We start from the raw sequence: 27746 nt of genomic DNA, 5'->3' as shown, positions 1-27746 counted from the left end.
TTCTTATGGCTGTTAAAATGTGTCGGGTGTGTCTTGTGTTCGAGTTGTCACAGGGGAAAAGGAGCCACGTGTAAGTCAGGTTAGAGGCGTCCTGATTATACAATCATACGCTGGGCTGGAGCTCCTGCACAGGAGCAATTTTCACTTCATTACAGAGCAGTGATGGTGGAGGCTCGGTAGTCTAAGGCACTCTGTACTGTACTGAGGGTAACTGCAGCATTCAAATCTGCTCAGGGACTTTTATTAAATTATCTCACACAGACAGTTTGCCTGTCACTGTCTGCTCAAATATGGACTAAAAACCTTGATAAACACTTGAGGTTTTTAAAAGCTGATCACAGTTTTTTAAGAACCAAATTGAAGCGTACATCATGTTTGGAGTTTGACAATGATTATTCAAATGCTGTGCAGCAACTGTACATTATTTTAAATATCTCAATATATCAGATTCAAGCCATGCATTCTAGTTTTACACATTTCTTTGAAAAAAAAAAACTCAAGTCAAGGAACTGGTTTGACATTGATATCTTTAACGGGAACCATTAAAGGCACGGGGAAACCGATACATACTGTATATTGGCAAAATATTGAGTCAGCAAAATGTACTCAAATCAATAATTATAATCAATAGTTGTGCTTATCATCACATCCAGCAGCTTCACATCATTATTTACAGAAACACTTGTGTTTTAGCACTTTGGATGGAGGTTGAGAGGAGATTTTCAGTGCATAGGCTTTACAGTCTGAAAAAACAACTTTTTGTACTGGTGCTCATTTATGAATGTCTTGTGTTTGTACCTTTCAGTATTTATCAGAAAAGAACATGCCATGAAAATAATATTGAATAACTGCACCAATCACTTCTAGATCAAATTGGATCTGTTGATGCAAGAGGACAATTTTTTTTAATTTTTAATTTTGGCAACTCATGCAAAATATACTGGGTGTTTCTGATTGAGTTTGCTCATTAAACAAAATCGTGTTGTGGTAAAGATGAAAAAACTGTTATCTCGATTGGCCTTTAACATTCAACAGAATCCACATGATCCACACTAATAAAAAAAAAGAGGTACACCTGTGTATGATTTGAGCATAAATTCACCAAATGAAGGACACTCGTACATTGTGCTTGGTCTGTGAGAACCATATGGTGTCCTTGAGTGTTTACACTATCTATTAGTCAGAGGTCGAGTTCACTCAGTTTGCTGCTAAGTCTGTTTTTGCTCCACTGCTGGAGCTCCTGTGTTTTCATCAGAGACGCAGGAGACTTCGTTTTTTCTCTTCAACACATTTTCTATCCAGGTGGAGCTCGGAGGTTCTCTTCCAGGGGAGCGAGCAGAGGTCACTGAGCTCATCCTCATGTTTTTTCCTGAGGTAATCAGCTCGCCGTAGCCCTGTTGGTGGGAGAAGGCGTATGCAGAGCGGCGAGAGCTCGTCCTGCGTACTCGCCTCGGGTTGTGCTCCTGAGGTCCTTGTCTCTTTCTGGACTGTTGGAGGTGACGAACCTGTTAAAATACAGCAGTGGAGGAAGAGGTTCTTAGATCCATTACTAAAGTAAAAGTACCAATACCACAGTGTAAGAATATTCCAAGTTGATACTCTGCATTTAAAGGTAGCATCAGAAAAATGTACTTCAAGTATGAAAAGTAAAAGTATGCATAGAGTCACCCCTGTAAAGCTCATGTCAATGTTAATGTACCTTATCTGTTAGAGTTGGGAAGAGGTTTACTCTCAGGAAGCTGACCACTAAGCCGGGCACCACACACACCACAGTGGTGAGCAGAATGACCAACCACACACACTTCTCCGACAGACTGTTACGTGCAGTGCCTGAAGACATACAGAATTAATTTATGCTAAATTTCCATCAATCAGTATTGTTTCTTCACGTGTATTGAACTAAAGTAAACTTACCTATGAATGGGAAATTACTTGGCAAAATACCAAATATTCCATCACTTTGCATTGCAAATAATATCGCAAAATACACCGTCAGGCTCCCCCATATGAAGAAGTGATTGACAGCTGTCCAGTAGTATGTGTCCAGTCCAATCTAGAAACAGACACATATATCATAAACATTGTTTTTAGCTAATCAACAGGACTATATTTATCTCTTTCTACTCTTACCTGAACACTTACGACAATGACCAAGGATGTTGCTATGGTAACAGCAAACGCCTGTTGGTCGGAAAAGTGCGAGCCGTCCTCTTTCACCATGACAGAGAAGGCTCCGTAGGGAAAAAAGAAGAGCACGAACGATGTGCCCATCCCCTGCAGCGTGCACAGGAAAAACTGGCGCTTGTTGAAGAGGACGTTCTGCTGGCCCAGTTTGTAGAGGCTCGGGTAGCGAAGGCTGTTCTGGTCGTTGACATCCTGCAGGAAACAGACAGTTATGAGTGTTTTACAGTAATGGAAGGGAAAGGGTGTTGAGGGCTCGTTGGTAGTTGAATAGCAGTTGGTTGAATCAGTATGATAGATGAACAATACACAATATCACATAATGATATGGGTTAATCACATTAAAGGGATAGTTTGGATTGTATGAGGTACTTATACAAACCATAGTCAGTGTATTATCTATTAATGTGTCATTATCAGTTCAAGAGTACACTATATTCAGAATATTTTCACTGTTTAACCTTGAAAGCACCGCAGCCATGAAAGTACAACAAAGCATAGAATGGAACACAAAGCTTGGTGTCAGAAAACAAGGATCCACTTATTTTCCTTTCTATAGTCCATTCTCTTCTGTCTTTGTGATGCGACTTATAGACAGTCAACTTCTCCCATTTTTTCATAGTATAGTAGACTTTTGCATTATTACAGTATGTGTACGTTTCTCCATCATGCAATTATTCCACAATGATCAGGCAGCCTTTTCTTATGGGGAATTTGCATCAATCTATGTTCTCTTCAAAGCCACCAGACTCCTTTGACAAAAACAGTAATTTAACCTAACAGAGCATCGGAGTTGCTGGTCTAATGCTGCTTTGTTTGTGTTACTGTGTGACTTTAGGGGATCAAAACAAATAATTTCAATCACCAATGTCATTAATTGCAGTAAGTGATAGACCAGCAACTCTTGTGTTCTGCAAGGTAAAATTATTGTTTTTGACAATGGAGTCTGGTGGCTTTGAAGTGGTGGATATAATGGCTTCAGTTCCCCGTAAGAAAGGGCTGTCTAACAGCAAGGTAAAGATGTAAAAATATTCTGAATACAACGTATGCTTAAGCACTTTTTTAGTAGTTTAAAATACATTTTGCTGCTGCCCAGCTCTTGTGTCAGTACTCCTGCCTGCTTCTCCAAACTGGGGGTGTGCCGACCACCATCTACTGTAATAACACACTGACTATGAATAAGTAATTCATTCAACCTCACTTAAAAAAATCGGACTATTTATTATTATTTTATTAGAGTTCCAGTCACACATAAGTTACATTTAGTATAGTACCTACTGAAGGGTTAGATATTAGGCACCAAATCAATCATGACATTAAAAAACAATCTGCTGTAATAAGATATTGAATCTTTATCTTGAAAAGATAAACAAAAAGGAACGTATAAGATGGCTCAGGAGTTGCCATTGGAGACTGCTAGAAAAATAAATGGACTTTAGTCCAAATGAAGAAATCAAGACTTAATTACGAAAATAATAAGGTAATTTGAAATTGACTATGTTAGTAAGTTATTGTGATCACATATTAAACAGTGTTACCTGATCAAAAAGTCCCATGGCCAGGACTGGTAAAGATGTATAGACGATATTGAAGAGGGTGATGAACCACTGGTCATACACCGTCTATGGAGAGAGGACAGTGTTATACATAATAAAACACTGAAATAAGGTTTGTGACTTTAAATCCAGGTTTTTCAGTCAGGTCTTGTGTGTAAAAGGTTAAATCAGCAATCTAACTTCAGAGTAGCATTGCCTACAGACTGAAAAAATAGATGAGGCTCTTAAAATGTAAAAATAATCTGTTTATAGTATTATTCCATGTGCAAAGAGTGACACAATTCGAAAATATGTGACAAAAAAGGAATAATTTGGTTGAGGACCATCGCCAGCTGAACATACAAAACGATCATACTACTGTCATTCTAGAGAAAGAGGTGACAGACTAAGATCAGAAGAAGCTCTCCATCAGGAGAAGGGATGTAAGAGGACAAATGTGTCAATGTGTGGACATTTTTTCAATGGAATGGGATTGTTGATGTACATAACTAGCTCAACATACAGTATATTATAGAATATCGTGTTCTTACCTGAGCTGAGAAACCACAGAAGAAGCCGTACCAGAAGTGTACCAGCGTGAAGGCAAAGTTTTTGTAGAAGAAATAGCACAGGAATTTACACATGCGAAAGTAGGACCAGCGTCCATGCACCAGCAGGAGCCGCCGCAGGTACCAGAACTGAGCAAAGGAGTAATCAGATGCCAGAACCGCCTGCATCCCCTCCTGACCACTGATGCCAACACCGATGTGAGCAGCTGTGGAAGTAACAAGCAGAGTGGATCACTAAATTAAACACTGAAAGACAGATTAAAAGTGCAATGCGTAAGATATGCCACTTAACCCTTTTTAAAAATTGTCTATAATTGTCAAAAGAATCTGAAGAAGAAACACTGAAAAAAAGTTTTGACTTGCAAGTTTGTAAAAGTTCACTATATGTTTTTTTGAGGACATTGCAAGTTTTTTTTTCATGTTTCTAACTGTACACAATCTGGGTGGAAAGGGGTGAAATACTGCCCCCTATTTGTCTGAAGGATGAAGCCAGACATTACATATAGCACCTTTAAGCAAACTGAAGTGTGTTTAAAGCAGGCGGCAATCTCCGTGCCTGTGCATGGAGGCCACCAGGAAGTGCATAAAGCCTGCAATTCACCGAAAATTCCAGTAGGGGGTGCTAAGTTTGGCTGCAAAATAAATCTGCCCATTCATTTTGGTGCTAAATTTGAAAACTTCTCACTTGATTTATTACCTCAGAAAATTTTTTCAGGGACAACACTATGGTCTCAAACGCTAGTAAAAAATCTTCTTCAAGACAATTTGATGTCAATAGTTCTAATAATGGCCCATTTAGAAGAAAATAGAAGATAAAGAATCGTATGATTTAGGGCGTTTCTAGCTTTACACTTAACAAGGCGAGCCCTCACCAGGAGAGAAGCAGAGCAATGCGTATCCATGGAAACGTGTCAATAGTTATAAAAAAAGTTATATATAACGTTTTATAGATATAAAAGAGGACGTTTACCGATTTGGTCTCATAACTTTGACCCTTTCACACTGTTTTTTCACTTAATGACAGTTTATTTGAACGTTTTGTTCAGTAAAATGTCTTGTTCAGTGTTTGGTTGGACTAACAGACGCTCCAAGGAGTCGCTGCTCAGTTTTCTGAGGTAAGAAAGATACATTTTGTTTTTGTTTTTTTGCTAGCCAAAACTAACATCCTAGTTAATGCTCCAATTAATGCTAACATGAATTAGCAGCGGCTTCTCTCAGTCGGGTTGCCGGTGTAGAGAGGCTGTAGTCAGTGTCGTCAGATTACTCGCGCTCCGCCACAGTCCAATTATGGTCTGCTCCGCGTATCGGAAACAAGATGGCGACGCAAGATGGCGACGAGTATAACGCTGAACTCGAGGCTTCCAACGGGCAGTCCACAAACCAATGGGTGACATCATGGTGACTACGTCCATTATTTATATACAGTCTATGGTTTAAAGTGCAAACTGACCTGAGAAAACTAAATCTAGCTGCTGGAATTTGATGATGCTGTAAAATGATTTATTTTAGCTTTGAATGAGACTCACTCTTGATCATGCTGACGTCATTGGCTCCATCTCCAATGGCCAGGGTGACGGTCCTCTTGTGCCTCTTCACCAGCTCCACCACCTGGGCTTTCTGCATGGGAGTGACCCGGCAGCAGATGACTGTTTTACACAAACAGGCCAAGTCCAGCAAAGTGTGCTCTAGCTGTGGCTCCAGAGCGTGAGCCTGGAGGGAGAGCACATGCATCACACCTATTAAACCCATCATTAGCGTCCTATAACACCAGCCCCCTGCAGAGGCGACACCAAGCAACAGCTCAATGTAACATTTCCACAGAGATGTTGCTTCATCACATTCGCTGCTCAGGGTGCAGCGAGGGAGCAGCTCCTCTGTGAGGAAATGGAGGTTAATGAAAACCTGTAATAGACCTGAGGGCCCTCAGCAGCTTATTACAGACTCAGCACAGTCTGCAGCAGACAGCAACACAACCAGCGTTTAACAAACCTGCAGGCATCAGTACCAAAATAAAAACAAGCAGAGGATAAAAATATCATCCAGCGAAGGGAAATGCTACATAATGTAAAGCCTTTCAGTATCTCACCAAACTGTGTCCATTGATGACCAAGGCGTACTCTGCAATGATGGTTTCTTCAAACACAGAGTCGTCTGCAAAGACGTCCACCTTCTCATCACCTCCTGCACTGCTAACTCGACTCAGGCCAATAATGTGCTCTTTTGCACTCCTGAGGAGAGAAAGAAGCCAGTGAACTTACAGTATCTTTATGTTTATGAAAGCTTTATCTAGTCTGTACTGAATGACGATCAATGGCCTGATCTCAGCCAACATGACTGAGGCTGTGGCGTGCTCTGTGTGAAAGCTAGTGAATATATTGGTATCATATGAAACTAAACAACCTAATGAATCCATTGGTACCATCCACCCAGTCATGGCATGACAGGAAGGAGGCTAATTACAGGCCAAAGTAAGGTCAAATTTTGGCCAGGCTGGCGTGACCAGTTTTGAAAGAGTTTCCTGACCTTTGACCTCAAGATATCTAAATAAAAATGGGCTCTTTGGGTACCTGCAAGTCTCATCTCTACAGGCATGCCAACTTAATGACAATATCATGCAGTTTATCCCATGCGTGGAAAAAATTTGTTATTTTTGCCAATTGTATTTTAATATATTCTGCAAACTTGGGTCTAAACAGCCTGTGGTTATGTGAAGCATAACCTGGGTAGGAGTGGAAGGCTGAGACTCAAAGAGCTTAAGTTTATTCATGTGTGATGATGGTAGTGCCCAGAAATTTGTTTTAAACTTTAACTCACTGTATAAAATGACCTGCTGTGACCTCTAGCCTCATGAAACTGTATAACCACAGACTCACAGGGGGGCATTAACTCACCTGAGCTGCTGCTGCACCTCCAGCAGTGTATGGCCAGAGATAATAAACACCTCATTCATGTCGTCTCGCAGCATGTTGCAGGAGTAGCCGATGTTCATCGCTGTCTCTGAAATGTTTTACACACGTTTTATATTTCTGTAGCCTTTCCCTGTGTCTGGTCAGAAGGGTAATTTAGGTGAATTATGCTACCTAGTTTGTCTCCTGTGAGGACCCAGATCTTGATGTCAGCTAGATTCAGACAGGCGATAGTTTCTGGGACTCCTTCCTGCAGTTTGTCCTCGATGGCTGTGGCTCCTACAAGCTTTAAACAGGACAACAGTCAGTCTGCAGAAGCTAAATGCCTTTGATTGCTTCAAGGTTGTAAACAAAAGGATGTCAATGTTACCTTCAAGCCCTGCTCAATCTCCTCGTAGAGAACAGCCAACTGATCCTCGCGGTTCTCGATGACAGTGCTGGCAAACAGCAGCTTCTTCATCCAAACATCAAAATAATCTTCATCGAGATCTTTGTAGGCCAGAGCTAATGTACGAAGCCCTTCTCCGGCAAATTCCTGCAGAGAACGCGATTGAAAAACAAACAACTATTTTGTAGTTTTATTAGTTTTCATTGCAGGACACAAAATTTAGAATTTCATTAGTAACTTTTTTTTTTTACTAAAGTCAGAAATAGAATCTCAATCTAAAACTATTTCTGAAATTTTAACAAAACTACTTAACATTACCTACACCAACTGCTGCAGGAGTCACCAGTATGATGTAGGAACACTGATGTTTTTATGAGGCTTTAAATACAGATGCACTTAAACGCATAGTGCACCTCATTGACTGATGTTATCCAATCGAACAACACTTACGCTGAGATGTTCTGAGGTAGTGTACATGAGGTCTTGACTGGACGGATGCAGGCGGTCAAAGATAATGCTGTCGGCTCCTTTGGAATAGAGCTTAATCTGACCCTGCGGGTTTCTCACTATCAAACACAGCAGGAGAACACAACATAACTTTTCTGATCAAATCCCATTTGCACACACAGAACAAATACCTGGATTGCAGATTGCAAACAGAAGCATGCACATAGGGTGTCAAGTTCTCAACAGCACATAGAGACTCTTCTTCAAGCTATAGAATATGTATTAGTTATTGTTACAGATATTGTAAAATATGTCAAATAGGAAATCAATAGACTTGTTGGTAACGCTTTATATTAAGGTCCTTGTAATAAGCATTAATTAACAAGTAATAAGGCCCTTGTAAGTCCTTACAAGATGCTTATTAACATTATTGTGTGTTTATAAGCTTATATAAGTGTTAATAATGGCATTACAAACACCCATTATGTCTTTGCCATGCCTTTATTAATCTTATTTTGTTTGCTTATTGATATTAAAATATACTTTATTGCTCATATATTATAAGTTAACTATAAGTTAACTATGCTTTTTGCAACTACCGGATCTAAAGTGAGAACAATGCCTTATTACTTGTTAATTAATGGTTATTAAGGACCTTATTATAAAACGTTACCGACTTGTTTTCTGAATAATTATTGTGCACGTCATGATGACGACCTATAGGCTAAAAGAAGCATTGTTGTGTTGTTATATGTAAGGACCTAACCAATGACACTCATTCTCTTGCGCACGTTGTTGAAGTCCAGTATGGCGAGCAGCTGGTAGGTGACGGCTCGTCCCATCTCACACAGTGTGATGGTCTCGGGGGTTCGGGCCCGGAAGACAAAGCCAAAGTTTCGCGCTGCAGTGACCAGGGCTCCCTCGTCAGGTGACTGAGCCTGGTACATCAAATTTCCTTCATGTTGACACAAACATCAATCAGAATCACCACCTTGGACAACTTTCAGTTAATACTGGTTACTGCTGGGCCATGGACACAGTTTACCTTCGCTCTTCTCCTCCGGCATAACAGTGTGGCACAAAGCCAGCAGTCTGAAGAACTCCTGCACTGCAGGATCCTCCAGTTTAATGACTTCAACCAGGCGACTGTCGTAAAACTTAAACCTCCTGTCACAGAGAGCGTTGAAGGAAAAGTCCACACAGGCTGTTTTCTGAGGGCACATGCACCACCAACAGTTATTATGTTACTATTAGTATCATCACAGAGTTGATCATTTGTGTTTGTTTAGCTTCACTTACTTCTGTAATTTCCACCTTCTTCTGAAATTCATCATAGATGTCACCTAAGAGGATAACAGCAAATAAGTACTGAGTTAAATATCAAGTATGTCACTGTGATAAGGGATCAATAGTGAGTTTGGAGTCCTATCTGACTTTTTTTTTTTTTTTATTAAACCTCTTGCACAGTGTTTTGCCTTGAAATATAATACATTAAAGGAAATTGTGTAGGATTTAGGGGGAGCTATCTTGAGAAATCAAATAAAATATTCATAATCCTGTTTTCAATCCTGTATAACCATATGAAACTAAGAATGGTTAGGTTAGGTTGAATACGCAATTACTGTTTATCGCCGCCACTAAAGACTATCAAACAGATCTTCAAGGTTATAACTTTTCAGGGTAATCCAGTTTAAGTAGGCCGACTACAAGACTGATTTTATAACAGTAACATATTAAGAGTTTCAGAAAAGGCTCCATACCGTATGTCTGTCCGTTAATGGAGCACTTGCTGAAAACCATGATGTTCTGGGTGAGGGTGCCCGTCTTGTCAGAGAAAATGAACTCCACCTGACCCAGCTCCTCGTTCAGAGTGGTAGTGCGAGCTTCCGCCGCAGTGTCCGTCTGACTGCAGTACATCATGCGGTCCCAGTTAATGAAGTAACTGTGGCCGAGCCGTAGAACCTCCACACTGAAGGAAGGTTTAACCAAACAAATAGTGGTATTTTTAGATTACATAAAAGAAATGTTACACCTGACGGAGCTTCGATTCTCAGAATAGTTATGTAGCATTTTGGAAATAAACGTTGTCCTTACCTGACATACAGTGAGATGGGAACAACAGTGTTGAGGATGATGATGTAGGACCAGAAGGTGAGGAAGCCAGAAAAAACAGCACTGCTCTGAAACTCATCCCACGGCAAAAACACCTGGAAGTTTCTGCCAAGGCAGCTCTCCCAAACAGTGTTTCCAATGGCCAGAATAACTCCCATACAAACGAGGAAGGCAAAGATCTGAAAAACAAATCACAACTCAATATTCTTCTGAAATTGTTTTTTTTTTTTTTGTACGGGCTGTAAAAAATCAACAAACAACTTACCCACAAAACCAAAGTGTTCATCAGTTTATCAATACTTGTTCTTTTAAATTTAGTCCCTCCACAGTTCTGCATTAGTTTTGTTTGCAATCCTGTTGGAAGAGGGAAAAAACAATCAGTCCTGAAAGAACATGAACATAAAGATGGATTATGGCTAATGGATGTGGAGATCGAACTAAAAATCTACCAGCGAAAATGACCATCCCAAAGCACCACTCAGTGTTTCTGAGAATGCAACCTCGCAGCAGCATTTTCTCATTGTCCAGGGGGTATTTATTGTCTTTCCATAGTAAAGTTCCAGTAAATTTATCCAGCTTGTTGTTTGGTGGTTCACAAATTACTTCTCCTGAAAAACAAAACAAGTGCAGTCTTACTAACATGAGTCATCACTGCAGGAGAGAATTGAAGACATGCGATTCACACAACAAAGTCACAACTGCACGGGTGCACACACAAGTAGAGCCTGACTAATATGGGATTTTTCAGACCGATTTTCAAAGGGGAAAATTCACCAATTACCTATATGGCAGCCGATTCAGTAACGTTTTGAGCTTAATGATGTGAGTATGCAAAAGTACTCAGAGGGCTGCTTTCTTAAACAAATAACTTTAACATTATTATGCATCATCACATTGTCAAACAAGTTGAGAAATTAATGCTGTAAAAAATAAAGAACAAATAAAAATAAATAGCTATATAGTATGTGTTTGGTATCAGTCAATTTATGACCATTTAAATAAAATAAAAAATACAAATAAAATGAATAGCTAAATCAACGTCAGTGTATTTTCAATACAACTTTCTGATTATTTAAATAAAGAATAAATAAAAATTAAATGAAAGGCGAAATAAACACCAGTGTACGTTCAGTATCAGTCATTTTTCTTTAAATAAAGAATAGATTAAATTAAAATAGCTGAGGCATAATTTCTGTATTATGTTCTTTAAAAAAGGTTTTCATATTAAGCATATTTGAAAACATAGACAGGTACAGATAAGATACCTATATCTCACAAATTGGTTCGGCTTTACCTTGAAGTGTTCACAAGTGATTAATTTACACAAACGTAAAAAGAAATGAATATGTCAAGTGTCATCTCACCATCAAAGTCCATCAGTTCTGTAATATCTCCCAAATTTGAGGTGACGGTTAAAGCCTGACGAACTTTCAGATTTGTCTCACTGTTGGAGGAGAAATGGAAAACAGAATTTGTCCCCAAGAGTTTGAAACAACTCCAAGAATCATTTTCACAGTTTCCTTCTTTACACATTTAATATGGTGTTCAATTGGGGTTTAGGTTTCTTCAGTTCTAATAAATATAACCAGTGTAGCACTTACCCATCTAGCTCTGCAGTCTCAATATAGCACAGTCCATAGGGCTCACTACTACAGAGGAGGAGGAGGTCTGCCTGTGTGTAAAACCAATATAAAACACTCAGCAGTGAGAAAAGGCAATAAATCAATCTCTGCACCTCTGATCCTGCGAGAGCAGTCAGCAGCCTGTGAATCTCCCAGAAGAATCCTTTAATTGTACATATATATACAGTACAGGCCAAACGTTTGGACACACACCTTCTCATTCAATGCTTTTCCTTTATTTTCATGACTATTTACATTGTAGATTCTCACTGAAGGCATCAAAACGATGAATGAACTCATATGGAATTATGTACTTAACAAAAAAGTGTGAAATAACTGAAAACATGTCTTGTATTTTAGATTCCTCAAAGTAACCACCCCTTGCTTACTAGAATATAAGACATGTTTTCAGTTATTTCACACTTTTTTGTTAAGTACATAATTCCATATGTGTTCATTAATAGTTTTGATGAATCTACAATGTAAATAGTCATGAAAATAAAGGAAACGCATTGAATGAGAAGGTGTGTCCAAACTTTTGGCCTGTACTGTATATTTATACACATACATATAGGGACATGGGAAAAAGTTGCAACAAAATTAAAAAGGCATCCAATTAACAGAAATTTACTCACAGCAACAAACTGATTATTTTCAAGTTTGATGATATCCCCGACTCGTACGTTCATCCATTTCTCATTCTGCAAACTTAGGATTCAAAAACAAACAAAACAACTCACAAATGTCTTTGAACACACACTATATAAACGTGTGCACATGATTTTGCTTTTTCAGAAGCTATAGGAAGCATCTAAATGAGAAAATGGATAAGGTACCTTCCTCTGATGAGAACTTGAGACTGGCGGTTGTTGACTTGCTGGTCGCTCTTATGTCTGAACTGAAATTTTAAAAAAGAAGTTAACAATTTTACCATGTGAGATGAAAGAGGAGCATTCAGAAGAGCTGTTAATGAATAGTTGCACTCACATAATCATCTGTTGCGTCCTTCACAGCCGTGATAACTAGCACCAACACCAAAGGCACGATGGTTGTGAACCAGGACAGAGAGGAAATTTCTGGAATTAACTAAAGAAAAGAAAAGCAAAATAGCTCTCTCAGTTTCACACAAACTCCCCCCAAAAACTACCATCATAAAGCTAATATATACAGACAAAGTTTCTCCCACCTGCAGAATCAACAGCACTAAGAAGTAAGCGTTGGCCACCCTCTGGAACTGCTCAAACAAGTTGATGGGCAGGAAGGTGAAGATGTTGTACTTTGAGGTTTTGATGTGATTGTCCTGAAGAACGACACATTTAGAGATAACACAGATAAAAATACCACAGTGTGAGTAAAACAAAGCCCATGTGATTTTAAAGAAGTACTTACTGCATAAGAGAACTTGTCATTGTAGTCCCGTGCGTTGGCTTTCACATGGCGTTCTTTCTCTACACATAGAGAACACATCATTTTTTAGCCAGAGACAGGTTACAAAATGCACACATAAATAAAGGAAGATATTACCACAGTATAATACAAGCCCGACAATTTCTCAATTTAGTTTGGATTATTTTGGATAAAGGAATTTTCTACGTTTTGTGAAATTTCCCACCACAGGGGTTGGGATCATCACTCTTTAAAACAACTTTAACCCTTTATCTGGCGAAGAACTATATTTGGTAACTTCAATGGATATCAAAATGGGGTCCCCATGTCTCTCTGTTTGGTTGTAGAACCACATGGATTTCGAGAAAAAAGTTGCAAATTTACTAGATTAAAGCGGCAAATCTACAAGACAAAAAGTCGCAGATTTAAGAGATTTAAAGTGGCAAATCTGTGCGAAAAAGTCACAGATTTACGAGAAAAAGAGTGGGAAAAAAGCAACTATTTTCTCGCAGATTGACCACTTTAAATCTCATAAATCTGCACATTTTTTTCTCGTAGATTTGCCACTTTAATCTTGTAAATTTTTTTCTCAAAATATGACCCCCCCTCCCCAGGTCCGTATGTTTCTTTTTACACATTCTGACAGTATGTAATATCCTCCAATATTCTCTAGGGTTGAAATTTGGAAATTTGCAAGTATTTCAACGAGTGCCCTATTAAGGGTTAAAGCATTTACAGCTGAAAAGCCAATAATCATGGTAAATTGATACCAAGCATACTTGCCAACCTCCAGACACCACAGCCTAAGTTAATCACCCTTAGTGCACTGAAAAAGTTAAAACCAGCAAAGTGTGAAAACATCCTGAAAAGTAAGTTGTGTCTTTATGCTAACATGCTGATTCTGAGTTCTGTTTGTTTGTTTATGATGCCATTCCATAACTACATATAGCACATGCTTTTCTATGGCTACGTGCTGGTTAGCACTTTTGCCTCAACAAGAGAGAGCAAAGGTTCAGCTCCTCTGTATGTTTGCATTCTCTCTGGGTCCTCAGGCTTCCTCCCACTGTCCAAAAACATGCAGTTTAGATTAAATTGGTGACTCTAAAGTTTCCAACAAAAGTAAAAGAGAGCATGAATGGTTCTCCCTATGTGTTAGTCTGGCGACCTGTCCAGGGTGTACCCCGCCTCTCTATCAGCTATGATCAGCTCCAGCCTCCTGCGACCCGAGCTCACATAATCGCTTAAGGACAATGAATAAACATGCTGTTATCGCTGCATGAACACAAACATGAATCTGCAAACATGAAATTGTTTAGTGTTACATCTTTAAAGTAGCAGTGAGACTTTCCATTAGGGAAACCTTGTTTATCTCTTTGTACCTCTGTAATATATTTGAAGGCTTTTCTCTAATCCACTGAAGCAGTGAACGCCTTCTTACGACAAAGTGCAGACTTGCAATAAAAGTACACTGTACGGGGGTGAAGTCAGAACCATCAGAGGTCTCAAGAGAAACAATACAAGTTGAATTATGAATTGAGTTTATCTATCTATAAAAGCAAAAAGCATCTCTGTGTGTGGATGTGTGTCTAGGGCATATCTCGCTGACCATTAATCAGACTGATCTAAGATTTTGTATGTGGTTTGCACATAGCACGAAGGTGTGCATCCTAGATTTTGAAGATTTTTTAATTCATTTTTCAAAATATTATTATTTACGTAGGACGTGTTGCAGCATTGCACTGTTTCTAAACGGACCTGGTCAGTAACACAATTCACTCTGGATTTCCACCCTGACTCATCTCATCTGTAAGTCTATTTAGCCTACCTATCTTTCAGAGTTTTAAAGTGCGCTACAAGGTTCGATTTTCCAATAATATTTGAATAGTTTCCAGCAAATATCAATGTTCAATGTGTATGATGGTGTGCGTACCTTATGAAAAGTAAGTGTTTTATAGAGTTGCAGACGTTGTAGTGTGGCATGTAATGTACGAATACATACTTCCTACAGGCACTGCACCAGTATGGAAGATGGCTTTAAACTTTTTTCAAAGGAGTCTGGTGGCTTTAAAGAGAGCAAAGATAACAGCTTCAGTCTTCCCCTATGTAAACTTAAACTGTCTGGCAGCAAGAAAAGCTGTGAAAATATTCTAGATATAGTGTATTTAAACTGATACAATAGAAGAACCCATTTAAAAAGCTATTTGTCTTTTTTACTTGTTGTTTTACTTGATTCACATGTCCGCAACTCTGCTCACCATTTCATTTTTGTTACTTTTCTTTCAGTATCATTCACCAAATCATATCTTATAGCATGATTATGATAGGTCAGCCTGTGTTTATACATATGGCTCCACCGTGACACCTAAATACGGTTGATTTGCTCTCATAATGAGTGTCTTAAAGTGAGTCAGCTTCATGGGTTTGATCTGGAAGAGCGTCAGTGGCACGTGGACTCTGTCTGAGCTCGCTCTTTTTGCCCAATAACTCAAGACTTCATCCACAATCACACCCTTAGGTATTGATGTCATGGCTCATACACGTCACTGTGATGCATTAGGCTGATTATCATTCTCAGTCATGCTTTATAATCACAGGAAATATACTCACTCACAAAAAACACAATGAATGCCATTTATCTGCAACATGATGAAACCATTTATCACAGCACACCAAACTTTCAGCACAGGGCAGCACACGGCTCTGTTGTTTCAAACAAGGTTAAATCATTGTTGAATTATGCATAACGCGCACGCACAGAGCTGCAACAGGATAGACCGTCTCACACAACACACAGGCCTGCTATCAGTTACTATGACAATTAATTATTAAGAATGGCTTTGGTCTGCTTAAACATTTCATTAGAAGATGTGTAAATGCACAAATACAGCACATAGTTATCTTTTTTAACGGACTGATTTCTGATGGAGCTTTTTCTTTTATTGTGCAAGTTTGAGCAGCTGACAGTGAAATAATTCATAGATGCTTCAGGAAATAATTCAGACCATATTCCTCCTGAGTCTAATATCAATACAGGAAGCTTTTAGACAATCAGGTTCTGAAGCTTCAGCTAGTGTTTCTTTCAAAAAGGTTGACAACACAATAACTGTGCTGTCATCCTCTCAGTTCTTTTGAGAATATTTTAGGAATACACTTGAATCCCATTCAACAACATCAGAGTCTTTCCCTAAACCTCACTCTGTGTGTGAGGTAGTTAGTGATGACAGGAGGCTAACGTGACACAATGAAAAAAAAACTTGCCCAGAGAGATAAGAAGAGAGGCATCTGAGCTGTTTACATTTAATCTCTCTAAAGCAGTGCATTGCACAAAGACAGGATGAAAACATGACGCTTACCATAATTTAGACCCCTCAAGCCTGCAATCAATTACACTCCACAACAAACAATTTGATCATGTTGTTCTTAACATCGTTTTGCATCAACAAAATAAAAACGTCTTACCAATGTGAGTATTTCTCCCCCAGAATGCCATCTTCTCCCGGGACCTCCCGAGGGTTTCCCTGAATGACAGGTGAAGAAATCAGAGCTGGAACAAAACTACTCAATTACATCTACTTACATTCAAGAAGTTGAAGTACTTAACTTGAGCATTTCTATTTTCTGATACTATACTTTAAGTCCAAATACTGCATCATATACCACATTTATTTGCCAGATTTATTTTCTTTGCAGACTATGGCCTGAGGAGGAAATTTGTAATTTATAGTATACATTGTAGTATATAGTATACAAAGTAATATAATAAAATATTTAAAATTATGTATACGCTATTGTGAAAATATAATATATATTTTGATGCTAATATGTATGTACTTTAGAATGCAGGACATCTACAGTAACAGAGTGCTTTTACAATGTTGTATTTCTATTTTTTTACTTAAGGAAAAAGTCTTAGTAATACATCCACCACTGCAGTTACTCAGTTAGCCTTCTGTATATGGAGAGTTTACACAGTCTACAAAACATACAATATGATGTGCATATGTAATTTGATGCATTGTAGTTTAAATTGCCATACAAAACAGTTATTTGCTACACATCAATGAAATACAGCAATAAAATGTTACTTACATGTAAATGCATCAGGAAAAAAATATCCAGCAATCTAATAATTGATAATAAACACTCATTGGCGCCATTTTTGTTCTTCTGACTACTTTTACTCTTGTTTTTAAGTACATTTTGCTAATAATACTTGCATATGTTAACTTAAGAGACATGTCCATACAAGCGTTTTACCTATAATGCAATTTTAATACTTAATACTTTCTCCACAACAGGAATAAATCATTAACCATCACCATCAAGTGTGGAGCATTTTGCAGTGTGCAGGATGATTGTGTGTGTAATACAAGGTGTTACATCTACAAAGCAAAGTGGTGCCTTGTTTCTTCTCTGTCCAGAGGAGCAACTTTAATTAAAGTATTGGTGTGAATCCCCAGTGAACTGTCTCCATAGCAAGAGATCCCAGGTGAGCAACACAAAGCTGAGTATCAGTATTACCACAACAACGTGTTTTCCAAAGAAAAACAGTATCCTAGGTTTGTGTATGGAATTGCTTAAACGGTGGTTTCTTACCTTGCACAAGTTGGTCACAGGTGCAGTCCTCTGTTGTCTCCATGTATCCTGTCATTTATTTCAAGCAGCACATTCCGCGGATTTCTCCTCATTAAACGCTGTTTTCCTCCTCCTGAGTCAAACAGTCTACGGACATAGATGCAGTCGTGTTCATGACCAACAAATAAATCCTGTCCAGCTACAGTGGGAAGAGAAGAAGACAACACTCGGTGTAAGGATGTGAAAATGGTGCAGCAGGCAACAAAAGGCGATCACGATGTCCCGAGAGTGAGGAGGAATCAACCAACTGATGATCATAGAGAGAGAGAGAGAGAGAGAGAGAGAGAGAAAGAGAGGGAGGGAGGGAGGGAGAGAGAGAGAGAGAGAGAGAGAGAGAGATAGAGGGAGAGAGAGAGAGGCAAGAAGCTGTGTGTGTGTGTGTGTGTGTGTGATGTGAGTGCTATGAGTCTCTCTCTCTCTCTCTCTCTCTCTCTCTCTCTCTCTCACACACACACACGCATATATATATATATATATATATATATATATATATATATATATATATATATAAGAATCAATAAAACAAAGTCGATGTTCTGTCTCTCTATCTATATTTACTCAAGTGCAATTTTGAGGTGATTGTACTTACTTAAAGTGATTAGACATTTCAAATTAAAACGCTGCTTACATTAATGCATCATAACAAATAATCTGAAAATATATTTAGAATGTATATAACAATCTGAGTAGGGCCATTCTGCAGAACAAGTTTTGAATGCAGGACTTTTACTTGTAGTGGATTAATTTTACAATGTGATATTAGTACTTTTACTTCGGTAAGGAATCTAAATACTTTTTCTACCACTGATCAAAATGTGCTTGCATTCACACAAATTACATATACGATGGAGCAAAAAAAAAGAGCAATAGAAAAGATTATGGGTACAAAAATAAGTAATATAAAGTATGTAGGTACAAAATAAGATAAAGTGTATACTTAAGTGGGACACTGCAGGACACTCCAGTTGATAACTTACATCTGTAAATTATGCAAACTGAGCTTTTATCTAATGCTAATTGTGGGTGAATTTAGATGCAAATAGACAAAATGTAGTAAAATAAACACCTAAATGTGTAGTGCCTTGCTGTAAGTACAATTTTTAAGGTACCACTACATGTCAGAGGGAATATTACTTTAAACTCTTGATAAGTTTGCAGATTTAGATCATCATAATATTACAAAACATAATCAACAAAAAAAGGTATAATGTATTATTATGGCAAAAGATAAGTGTCAATAAAATACATATTTAAGCATCAGTAGTTATAATTAAATAATAACATTTTTAAATAGTTTTTGTTCTGCACAATGAGGGGACATTTTGATACTTTATATTTATTTTGAGATTTATAATGTGGGCTATTTATGTAATTTTAATACAGGATTAAGAGAAGAGTAAAATAATATTCCTGCACTGTGTCATAGCTACTTCAACAAAAATGTGAGTATGTCTTCCACCACTGAGCTTTACTGTGGAGAACTTTACTCAAATGATGTAAAAACAAATCCCCTACTAGGCCTCTAAAACCATTATTTAGATAACTGTCTCTTATAATTCTATAATAGTTATATTGGTTTAACATGTTGCTACACTGCCCCCATAAGGACTAATCCTACATTTTTCATTCAAAACACAGAAAACATTGCAATGACAAACAATCATTCCAATTCTCCTCCAAATTGAATGTCTTTGATTCAGTTCAATTATTTAAAACAATGAGGGAGTAGTAGAGTGCTTGATTTGTATGACAGTACCCTTCCACAGGCCTCTGGTGCATCATACTGTATATAAAGAATATAAATATTGAAAGTGTAATTACAGTTTCAAAGTTATAGCTCCCAGTTGGTGTTGTTTTAAAAGCCAGGTCACTCAGATATTAACTCTTTTTTTTTATTGTATTGTATTGTATTTTATGTATTGAGATTACCTGTAATGCCATTGAGGTTAGAACTATGGAGCCAAGGTAAATTAATGACTATTATTATCATTATTATTATTATTATTATTATTATTATTATTATTATTATTATTATTATTATTATTATTATTATTATTATTATCATCATCATCATTATTACTACACTCTCTATCACTTACTGACAAGCGTGGATGCAACTTTATTGTGTTGGCTTGACTGCTATAAAGGCTTTTATCTACAGTGATTCATTATTTATCACTGTAATTAGACTGAACATGGAGCATTAGGAGAGTGCATGCAGGGTGGAGACATTTTTAAACAGCTGTCTGGCTGTTGTGTCAGTGTTTGATACAATACTGTAGCTTATAATGGGAAAAGATAAAGTGCAACACACTATAGGTGCATGGTCAGTGACTATCACATGGTGGTCAAAGGTCAGCCAGAGGCATAAACACACATTGTTACATTTGGTTTGCATCTAAAAAGCCTTGTTTTATGTTATCTCTGATATCAATTTTAATAGATTAATTTTGTTCTGAGTTAAAATGTAGGCTGTTTGTGAATAGCCAGTGGTTTTGTTTCTAGAAAACATATAATACAGTTATAACTATACCTGTACACAGGCTTGGCAGTTTATGTAGCCGTCAGTCAATAAAACAGATATAAAGAACCAGACTTGAATCATATTTATACCATGTCATACTTCCAAAAGCTGTAAAATGAATTGCCATTGACCTCCTTGCCCAACACTAATCTCATTTGTACAGCTGCCAAGCCTTCTTTTTAGGTGACATCTCTGTGGTAAAACAGATAACAATGTGAGCAAAGCTTGTGTTTTTATACTGACATTGGACTTAAATCCTCTACTTTCAGTACCAATTCAGGCTTAAAGTAGTGTTTATTTCTCTACCGTTTAATATACAAACAGGTGTGATGAGGGTGAGGCTGAGCCTGTAAGGACTATAAACCACCTTATGGCCTCATTATAAAGGGAACTAATTGTTCTAAAGGATATGACTGTTTATTTTTAGCACAATGGATCATTCTCCAATAACACATGAATTTATTAGTATGCTATATGTGAGGAAATAGGGACATACCTTTATTTTTATATATTTTTTTACAATGTTTACTTAATTAGCCCCAACAATAGGCCTAGAATATACAATTAATACATAAGGCTATCATATGACCTATGTAGACACAATGAAAATAAGACTAGATATTGTTGTGGCTTATATGTGTTTACTAGATAGTATGGACTAATTTGCACTTTGTCAGCTTTGTCAAGTAGGACTAAAAAGTCATTTCTGTGTGTCTAGGGATGTACAGGAACAGTAACACTGTTATTTGTTACAATCAGGTTACAATCCTGAGATAACCTCTTTGGGACGTAGTTGACGCAGAATACACTGCAAATAAAGTTAAACTTTTATTTTCCCCCTCTGTCAAAGCTCAATTAGGATTGTAACCTCACTGTAACATATCATCACCCTGTTAAAATTGCAGGAAGCACAAAACTTCACCAAAAGTGTAATATATGACATTTATTGGTCATTTCACTCAAAAAGGATGGAACAAAGGATGGTTATTGGAATAGCATATATTTACACATAGCTTACTGTGTGTAAAGTATGTAACTTAAGAGAAATAAATGACTTAGGCAATTTTTGAACATGCCTTTGTGACTTAAGCAAGATATGGTAACACTTTATTTTGAAGGTGTCTACATAAGTCACACAAGCCTGTCAGAAACATGACATGACAAGTATCATGAGCATTAATGTTATTAAGTGTCATTAATGTTCATGACACATCCCATGTCATGTTTATGACATGCTCATGTCAGTCTTATGTAGAAACCTTCAAAATAAAGTGTTACCATATCTTCTAGCTTAAGTCACAAAGGCATGTTCAAAAAATGCCTAAGTCACATTTTATTTCGACTTAGGCATAATAAACCTGCTTAAGTCACACACTTGACATAGGCCATTATCTTAAAGGAGTCTATGGTAAAATCACATGATCTGGTCAACTGAGGATGTAGGTAATTTTACCATAGGTGGCCGGCGTCATGATGAGATGATTAAGGCAAAAAAACAATTTTGACAAAAACTGACTTAGGCGATTGCTTTAACACTGTAACATATAACGTTAGAGGGTAAATGTAGGGACTATCAAAAGTTCACTGTGCGACAGGGCTGCAGACAGGCAGAGCATACAAACACGCCCACACCAAGGTCCCTTAAAGCCGTATGCAAATTCTTGTCTGAGAAGCAAAATTGGCAACAATTATTTTAATATAACACGACAAAACTACTTCGGGACGTTAAATGTGAAAATGGCTAAAATCGGCTCCATTATTACACAAACTTTAGCTAATATATGTTAGCTAAATTGAGCTAAAGCTTATAACCTATGCTTATAACAGTTAAAAATGAACACTTCTGATTGGTCAGACAACGGAGGAGGGCGGGACTTTAGCCTCACTCCGTCCTCCTTACTGAGGGGTGGTAACAAGCTGCAAGTTCACGTCAGGGTAACACTGTGGAGCACACAGGTTGTGGAAGTCCTGATAGTTTTGTCGAGTCCAAACAGGTCGGACCTAATTTTTTTGCATTTTGTCTAAATTGACGGTGAAACGTGCGGTGAAGACTAGACGCTAGCCGAGTAAGTATCACACACAAGTCTTGTGTTTTTTCGACCTTACAGTGCTCAGGCTGATTACGCAGCATGCAGCAGCAACGCTTCAGCTCACATTAGGCTTCACAGAACAGCTTGTAAACATGGCAAATTAATGCAACCTACATTATTATATCATTAGTGACTTGTGCCACGGCTATAGCTGTCTCTGGCTTCTGTCAAACTTGAGAATAGACTGAAAAGTATGTGTCAAAGTCAGGAAATCTGTATTCAAGCTAAAGCAGGTGCCCTGATTATGCTAACTTTTACTGTACAACTTGTCAAAACAAGTCACTGTAATGGGCTGTTGACCGACATGAATTTGTTCCTGCAGTTAAACAGCTGCGTGTTATTTGTCAGGTTAATTTATCCGGGATGGTCCCTACAATAGCTATGGGTGGTAAAGCCACAATCAAATTCATGATGTCATTGTTGCCATCAGTGCATACCAGAACACGAAACATATAAGATGTCAAATCTAAAATCTCCCCCCATCCAAACCCTCCGTGGGTTATTTACAGTATTTAATACTGTAAATTACTTCCTACCTCTAGAGAGTCAAAATGTAAATGTGGAACAGCCAAATAGGAAGTGCAGGAGGTTGTTGGCCAGCTTTGTGTGTTCAGCATAACTGAATTGTTGCCAACCAAAATGACTTGTTATTTTTTTCAGACACATAATGGCTGCACTGCGTCGTCTGAGGCAGTGCAACTCCACAGGCATTGCTATCTCTCATTTTCACACGAGCAGCCATGCCTCTGCCAAACAGCACTACAAAATGCTAGTGCTGGGAGGAGGAAGTGGGGGCATTTCAATGAGTGCACGCATGAAGAGGATGATGGGAGCTGAAAATGTGGCTGTCGTGGAGCCGAGTGAGGCAAGGATCCTGGAGATTATGATTATAATTTGCCATCCCTCTCTTTGTCACTATAATACAATTCATGATTGCATATTCATGTTTCCCTCAAAAACACAACAGTATTTTCCACTGTCTTGTAAAGACGGTGTTTAACAAATTTTCTATTTTTTCCCAGATGCACTACTATCAGCCAATATGGACCCTGGTTGGTGCTGGTGCAAAAACAGTAACTTCATCAGGTCGTTCCACTGCGAGTGTTATGCCATCTGGAGTGAAGTGGGTGAAATCTAAAGTTCAGGAAATAAACCCAGACACAAATACTGTCCACACTGACGATGGGACTGAAGTAAGTTGCTTTAGTAAACTGCTGTCTGACAGTATTGTAGTTATACAATTGCTTTGCTGGTAGCTTGTATATAAAGCAGATTGATAATGATCTGTGTGCATCTAGCTTTACTTACTTTCCCATTGCAGATCTCCTATGAGTATTTGATTGTGGCTCTTGGTTTACAACTCCATTATGAGAAGGTGAAGTAATGTTTTGCTCATTTACAGTAACATTTTGTCATTGCATATAAATTAAACTACATGCCAGTAAACTAACACTCTTCTTATATGTAGATCAAAGGACTGCCTGAAGGATTTGAACATCCAAAGATTGGGTCAAACTACTCAGTCCAAACTGTGGAGAAAACATGGAAAGCACTGCAGGACTTTAAAGAGGGCAATGCTGTGTTCACATTCCCAAATACTCCTGTAAAATGTGCTGGAGCTCCACAGAAGATCATGTACCTATCAGAAGCCTATCTCAGAAAAGTATGTAATTTCATAATGTAATGATAATATGGTCAACTTTGAAACTATCATGTGTGGTCCTGCAAAAGTAAATAAAGACCTTTTCATGTTTCTGTCCAAGACAGGAAAAAGGGCAAAGGCAAATGTCATGTACAACACATCTCTACCCGTGCTCTTTGGGATCAAGAAATATGCTGACTCATTGTGGGACATTGTAAAACAGCGTGACATCCAAGTGAACCTGAGGCAAAATCTGATTGAAGTGCGTGCAGACAAGCAACAAGCTGTGTTTGAAAATCTTGACAAGCCAGGTGAAACCAAAGTGATAGAGGTAACTGCATATCACTTCTATGTCAGAAACAACCTAATACACTACACCTTGTTTCTCCCTCTTCGTCTAATTATATGCCATATTAGGAAAAGAGACTCCAGTGAAAAGCTCTTAAACTTTGCTTGTTTTCCTTTAATAGTATGAAATGCTTCACGTCACGCCTCCAATGGGACCCAGCTTGGTGATTAAGGGCGGTCCACTGGCAGATGCAGCTGGCTGGTTGGATCTCGACAAAGATAACCTCCAACATAAGAGGTATCCAAATGTGTTTGGGATTGGAGACTGTACCAGCTTGCCCACAGCCAAAACGGGCGCCGCTGTCGGTAAGTGATTATTATGTCATTTGAATGTTCCAACTACACAATGTTGAAATGTACTCTATTGCCTCATGCAGCTCATGCACTTTTATCTGCTTGTTAACTGCTCCTGGTTGTTGTAATTTGAGTGGTTCTTTCCTTAACAAGTGCATTGCACAATTAACCGTTTACACATGACTATAAAACCAAACACCACACCCTATATAGGCTGTTGTGTGGGAACGCCTGCCATTAATGTGTGACAGACTATCGTTATCTCTTTAACTGTGTTTGATTTTGAAGGTGACAGAAAAATGTTTTCAATATGACAAAAGCACTTGGTAAAAATGTTCAATCCTCTGTGCCTAGCTTAACCAGTTCCTGTTTAATTGCATAATGACGAGTAGTTCTAGGCAACTTTACACGGAAGACGACTTTGGGTTGTAAATCAGCACTTATCTCCTCATGCACAACTGCAATCTACAATCTTTAGCTTGATTGTGCTCATCATGTTTACATTCTTGTATTCCTGCAGGGTATGACATGCAAAACGCTGTTGGGGTATTTTTTTAAGTGGAGGATAGTTGTTGTTAGCCACATGAGCGACTGTGGATAGACGGTGTCATATCTACATCTCTCTGTCCTTGGATCAACTTTGATGCAGAGGGAGATATCTCAACAATTGTAGAGATATAGCTTAAATATGTGGAACATATTTTCATGATCCCCACAGCATGAATATTGATAAGGTCATTGTGACAAAATGAATTGAATGACTCAAACCAAACAACATTCATCATAAATAAAGCTGATTTTTAAAGGTTGCTATTGGACACTATCATCACAATGCAGTGGACAAAGGACCAAAAGGAGCTGCTCACAGCTGAAAAAAAGGCTTTAATACATTTTGGTAGTTAAACAGCCCCACAAAAAACAATGAATCAATCTTAAGAAAGGCACTTTTGTGAAATTTTACCTGCAGTGACATTCCAAAGTCACACTTTGATGGACTTGTTGATCACATATCCTTTTGGCATACAGCTGTGAATTATGTTGTTGTTGTTAGTTTACTCAGACAGTATGTAATGCATATCGCACAGAATTAATATGTAGTATGGATTTGATACACAATTTTATATTTCCACATTTATTTCAAAGGCTTACCATTTGTTTTGTCATTCTCAGCTGCACAGACTGCTATCTTGAACAGAACCATCAGCAAAGTACTGAAAAATGAGAAGCCTGATAAGATAGTAAGTGACATGTAAACATCAACTATTAACTCTGTCGAAACATGTTCAATAAATAATCAGTGAGCTCGTTGTTTACAGTATGATGGCTACACCTCATGTCCGTTGGTTACGAGCTACAACACAGTGATCCTGGCAGAGTTTGATTACAACGGACAACCGCTAGAAACATTCCCCATTAACCAAGCCAAAGAAAGAAGAACCATGTACTACATGAAAGCTGATGTAATGCCTCACCTCTATTGGCATGGGCTTCTACGGTATGTATAATCATATCTAACAACATGTTAATAGTAAGTAATAGGAATCTTATCTGATTTTATTCATGATCTTTTTTTATGTCAGGGGCCTGTGGGGTGGACCAGGACCATTCAGGAAACTTTTCCATCTTGGGATGAAATGAAACCTCAACATCGGTTTGCAAGTTAATAGCTCCATTCTCTAAACGTTTAGGGAAAGAAGCAGCACATTGAATCCATCATTTTTTTCTAAAAAGGGTGGTGGTAAGATTTATTACCAGGACATCATGACTAGGGTTGTCACAATACTAAAATTTCAACTCGATACGGATACTCATGAAAATATTTGATACTCGATACCATTTTCGATACCACAAGGATAAAAACAAAGACCCCAAAATTTAACTGAAATATTTTTATTAACAAGAAAAATGGAACATGTAAAAATCAACAGAACCAGAGGTTAAATATTTATAATAAAAAACAGTTGTGCAAAAAGAAACTGCAACTATGATAACAAGCTTCAGGTCTGAGGTAGTGAAAAATATTTTAAGGTTTTATGCTGTGAAGGTGGTGGGGGGGGGTATCGATACTTTTGAAAATGGGTATCGTATCCGGATACAACGTTTTAGTATCGATACTTTTTTGAGTATCGATACTTTTGACAACCCTAATCATGACTAATCACTGCAAGTGTCAGAAGTCATTGTGAGTATTTAAATACAGTTAGCGGTGCATTGATATCACCATGAAATAAAATGACTCTTGTAATGAGAGAGTTGTTTGCAGTGTAAAAAACACTCAACACAAAATGAACACTCACCTGAGCAGTTCTGTGTAGCCTTTAGCTGCTCATAGATCAATATTTTGGCGGCACATTGAATGTAAAGTCTTGCTTTATCCAACTAGCAATGGCATTTTTATGAGATCCTGAAACCCTAGGGGCACCAGTGTACCAGTGTAAGGCAGTAGGGTTCTCCCACAGCCTTCTGTTGTTTTGGTACATTATATGATCATTTGTTTCTGCAGGGTATTGGAGGGATGCTCAACTTCAACATTGTAATCAATCTGTTGACAGTACTCACTAATCACAGTATACAAATATACCTTTTCACATTAATATGAAAATCAAGAAGTGCTTTTCTTACAGTGTGAGAAATAGTTTTGTACATAGTGATTATTTTTCTGAGTTCTTAACTGAGTTATAAACATATTTGTGGTTATAATCAGTGTAAATGCATTATTGTATTACAATGCATTATTCTTTAATCATTAAAATGAATGTTTCTTTTAAAGTAAAAACTGAAATTGATGATCAAGATCATAAATATCTACTATGCATAGTTTCAACATTGTTGCGCTCCTTTATTTTACATTTGTGTTACTGAAATGTTGAACGTCATCTTGGACCTAATTTTGCTGTGATTTTTGTGTAGTTGTCTGTGAGGTCACTCTAGGGCTGAGGGCTCAAAGACACTTTCCATAATATAAACAAAAGCAAGAAACAGTATCAACAAAATTGGTATTAAAAAACACCCAGCTACAATAACAGAGTTAATTGTGATGCATTGTCATGCTTAAGCACTTTAATGT

General features: G+C 37.9%; 2 protein-coding genes across 2 annotated transcripts; one reads left to right on the top strand and one right to left on the bottom strand.

Annotated features, from left to right (window-relative positions):
- Positions 1-24: 24 nt before the first annotated feature.
- atp8b4 (ATPase phospholipid transporting 8B4) lies at positions 25-18010 on the bottom strand. Its single transcript, XM_059334549.1, has 28 exons — positions 17743-18010; positions 16606-16664; positions 13150-13208; positions 12947-13060; positions 12748-12846; positions 12597-12658; positions 12396-12468; positions 11740-11810; positions 11503-11582; positions 10588-10746; positions 10404-10492; positions 10121-10317; positions 9787-9995; positions 9326-9369; positions 9072-9237; positions 8793-8981; positions 8030-8145; positions 7562-7726; positions 7366-7477; positions 7177-7282; positions 6372-6513; positions 5812-5995; positions 4268-4491; positions 3720-3803; positions 2131-2376; positions 1915-2053; positions 1700-1830; positions 25-1505 (listed from the first exon to the last, which is right to left on the bottom strand). Exons 2-28 carry the CDS (start codon positions 16634-16636, stop codon positions 1209-1211), a joined length of 3588 nt encoding a protein of 1195 aa, XP_059190532.1. The 5' UTR covers positions 16637-16664; positions 17743-18010; the 3' UTR covers positions 25-1208.
- Positions 18011-22207: 4197 nt separating this feature from the next.
- Positions 22208-27499, top strand: sqor (sulfide quinone oxidoreductase). The gene is made up of 10 exons (XM_059334547.1): positions 22208-22371; positions 23056-23260; positions 23418-23588; positions 23717-23770; positions 23864-24058; positions 24159-24368; positions 24508-24691; positions 25850-25917; positions 25996-26174; positions 26260-27499. The coding sequence occupies exons 2-10, from the start codon at positions 23063-23065 to the stop codon at positions 26315-26317; spliced, it is 1317 nt and encodes a 438-aa protein (XP_059190530.1). The 5' UTR covers positions 22208-22371; positions 23056-23062; the 3' UTR covers positions 26318-27499.
- Positions 27500-27746: the final 247 nt, after the last annotated feature.

The sequence above is a fragment of the Centropristis striata genome, chromosome 6 (assembly GCF_030273125.1).
Source record: "Centropristis striata isolate RG_2023a ecotype Rhode Island chromosome 6, C.striata_1.0, whole genome shotgun sequence".
Lineage (NCBI taxonomy): Eukaryota > Metazoa > Chordata > Actinopteri > Perciformes > Serranidae > Centropristis > Centropristis striata.
Note: the sequence above shows the minus strand (reverse complement) of the source record. Positions and strands in the feature narration are given on the sequence as shown.

Bases quoted from the DNA above. Each gene is read 5' to 3' on its own strand.
- sqor (XM_059334547.1), top strand. From the start codon at position 23,063: ATGGCTGCACTGCGTCGTCTGAGGCAGTGCAACTCCACAGGCATTGCT. The intron at 24,369-24,507 runs GTAACTGCATAT...TTCCTTTAATAG, and splicing joins GTGAAACCAAAGTGATAGAG to TATGAAATGCTTCACGTCAC. The intron at 26,175-26,259 runs GTATGTATAATC...TTTTTATGTCAG, and splicing joins TATTGGCATGGGCTTCTACG to GGGCCTGTGGGGTGGACCAG.
- atp8b4 (XM_059334549.1), bottom strand. From the start codon at position 16,636: ATGGCATTCTGGGGGAGAAATACTCACATTG. The intron at 12,469-12,596 runs GTACCTTATCCA...TTGAATCCTAAG, and splicing joins CAAGTTCTCATCAGAGGAAG to TTTGCAGAATGAGAAATGGA. The intron at 10,747-11,502 runs GTGAGATGACAC...TTTGTTTTTCAG, and splicing joins AGAACTGATGGACTTTGATG to GAGAAGTAATTTGTGAACCA.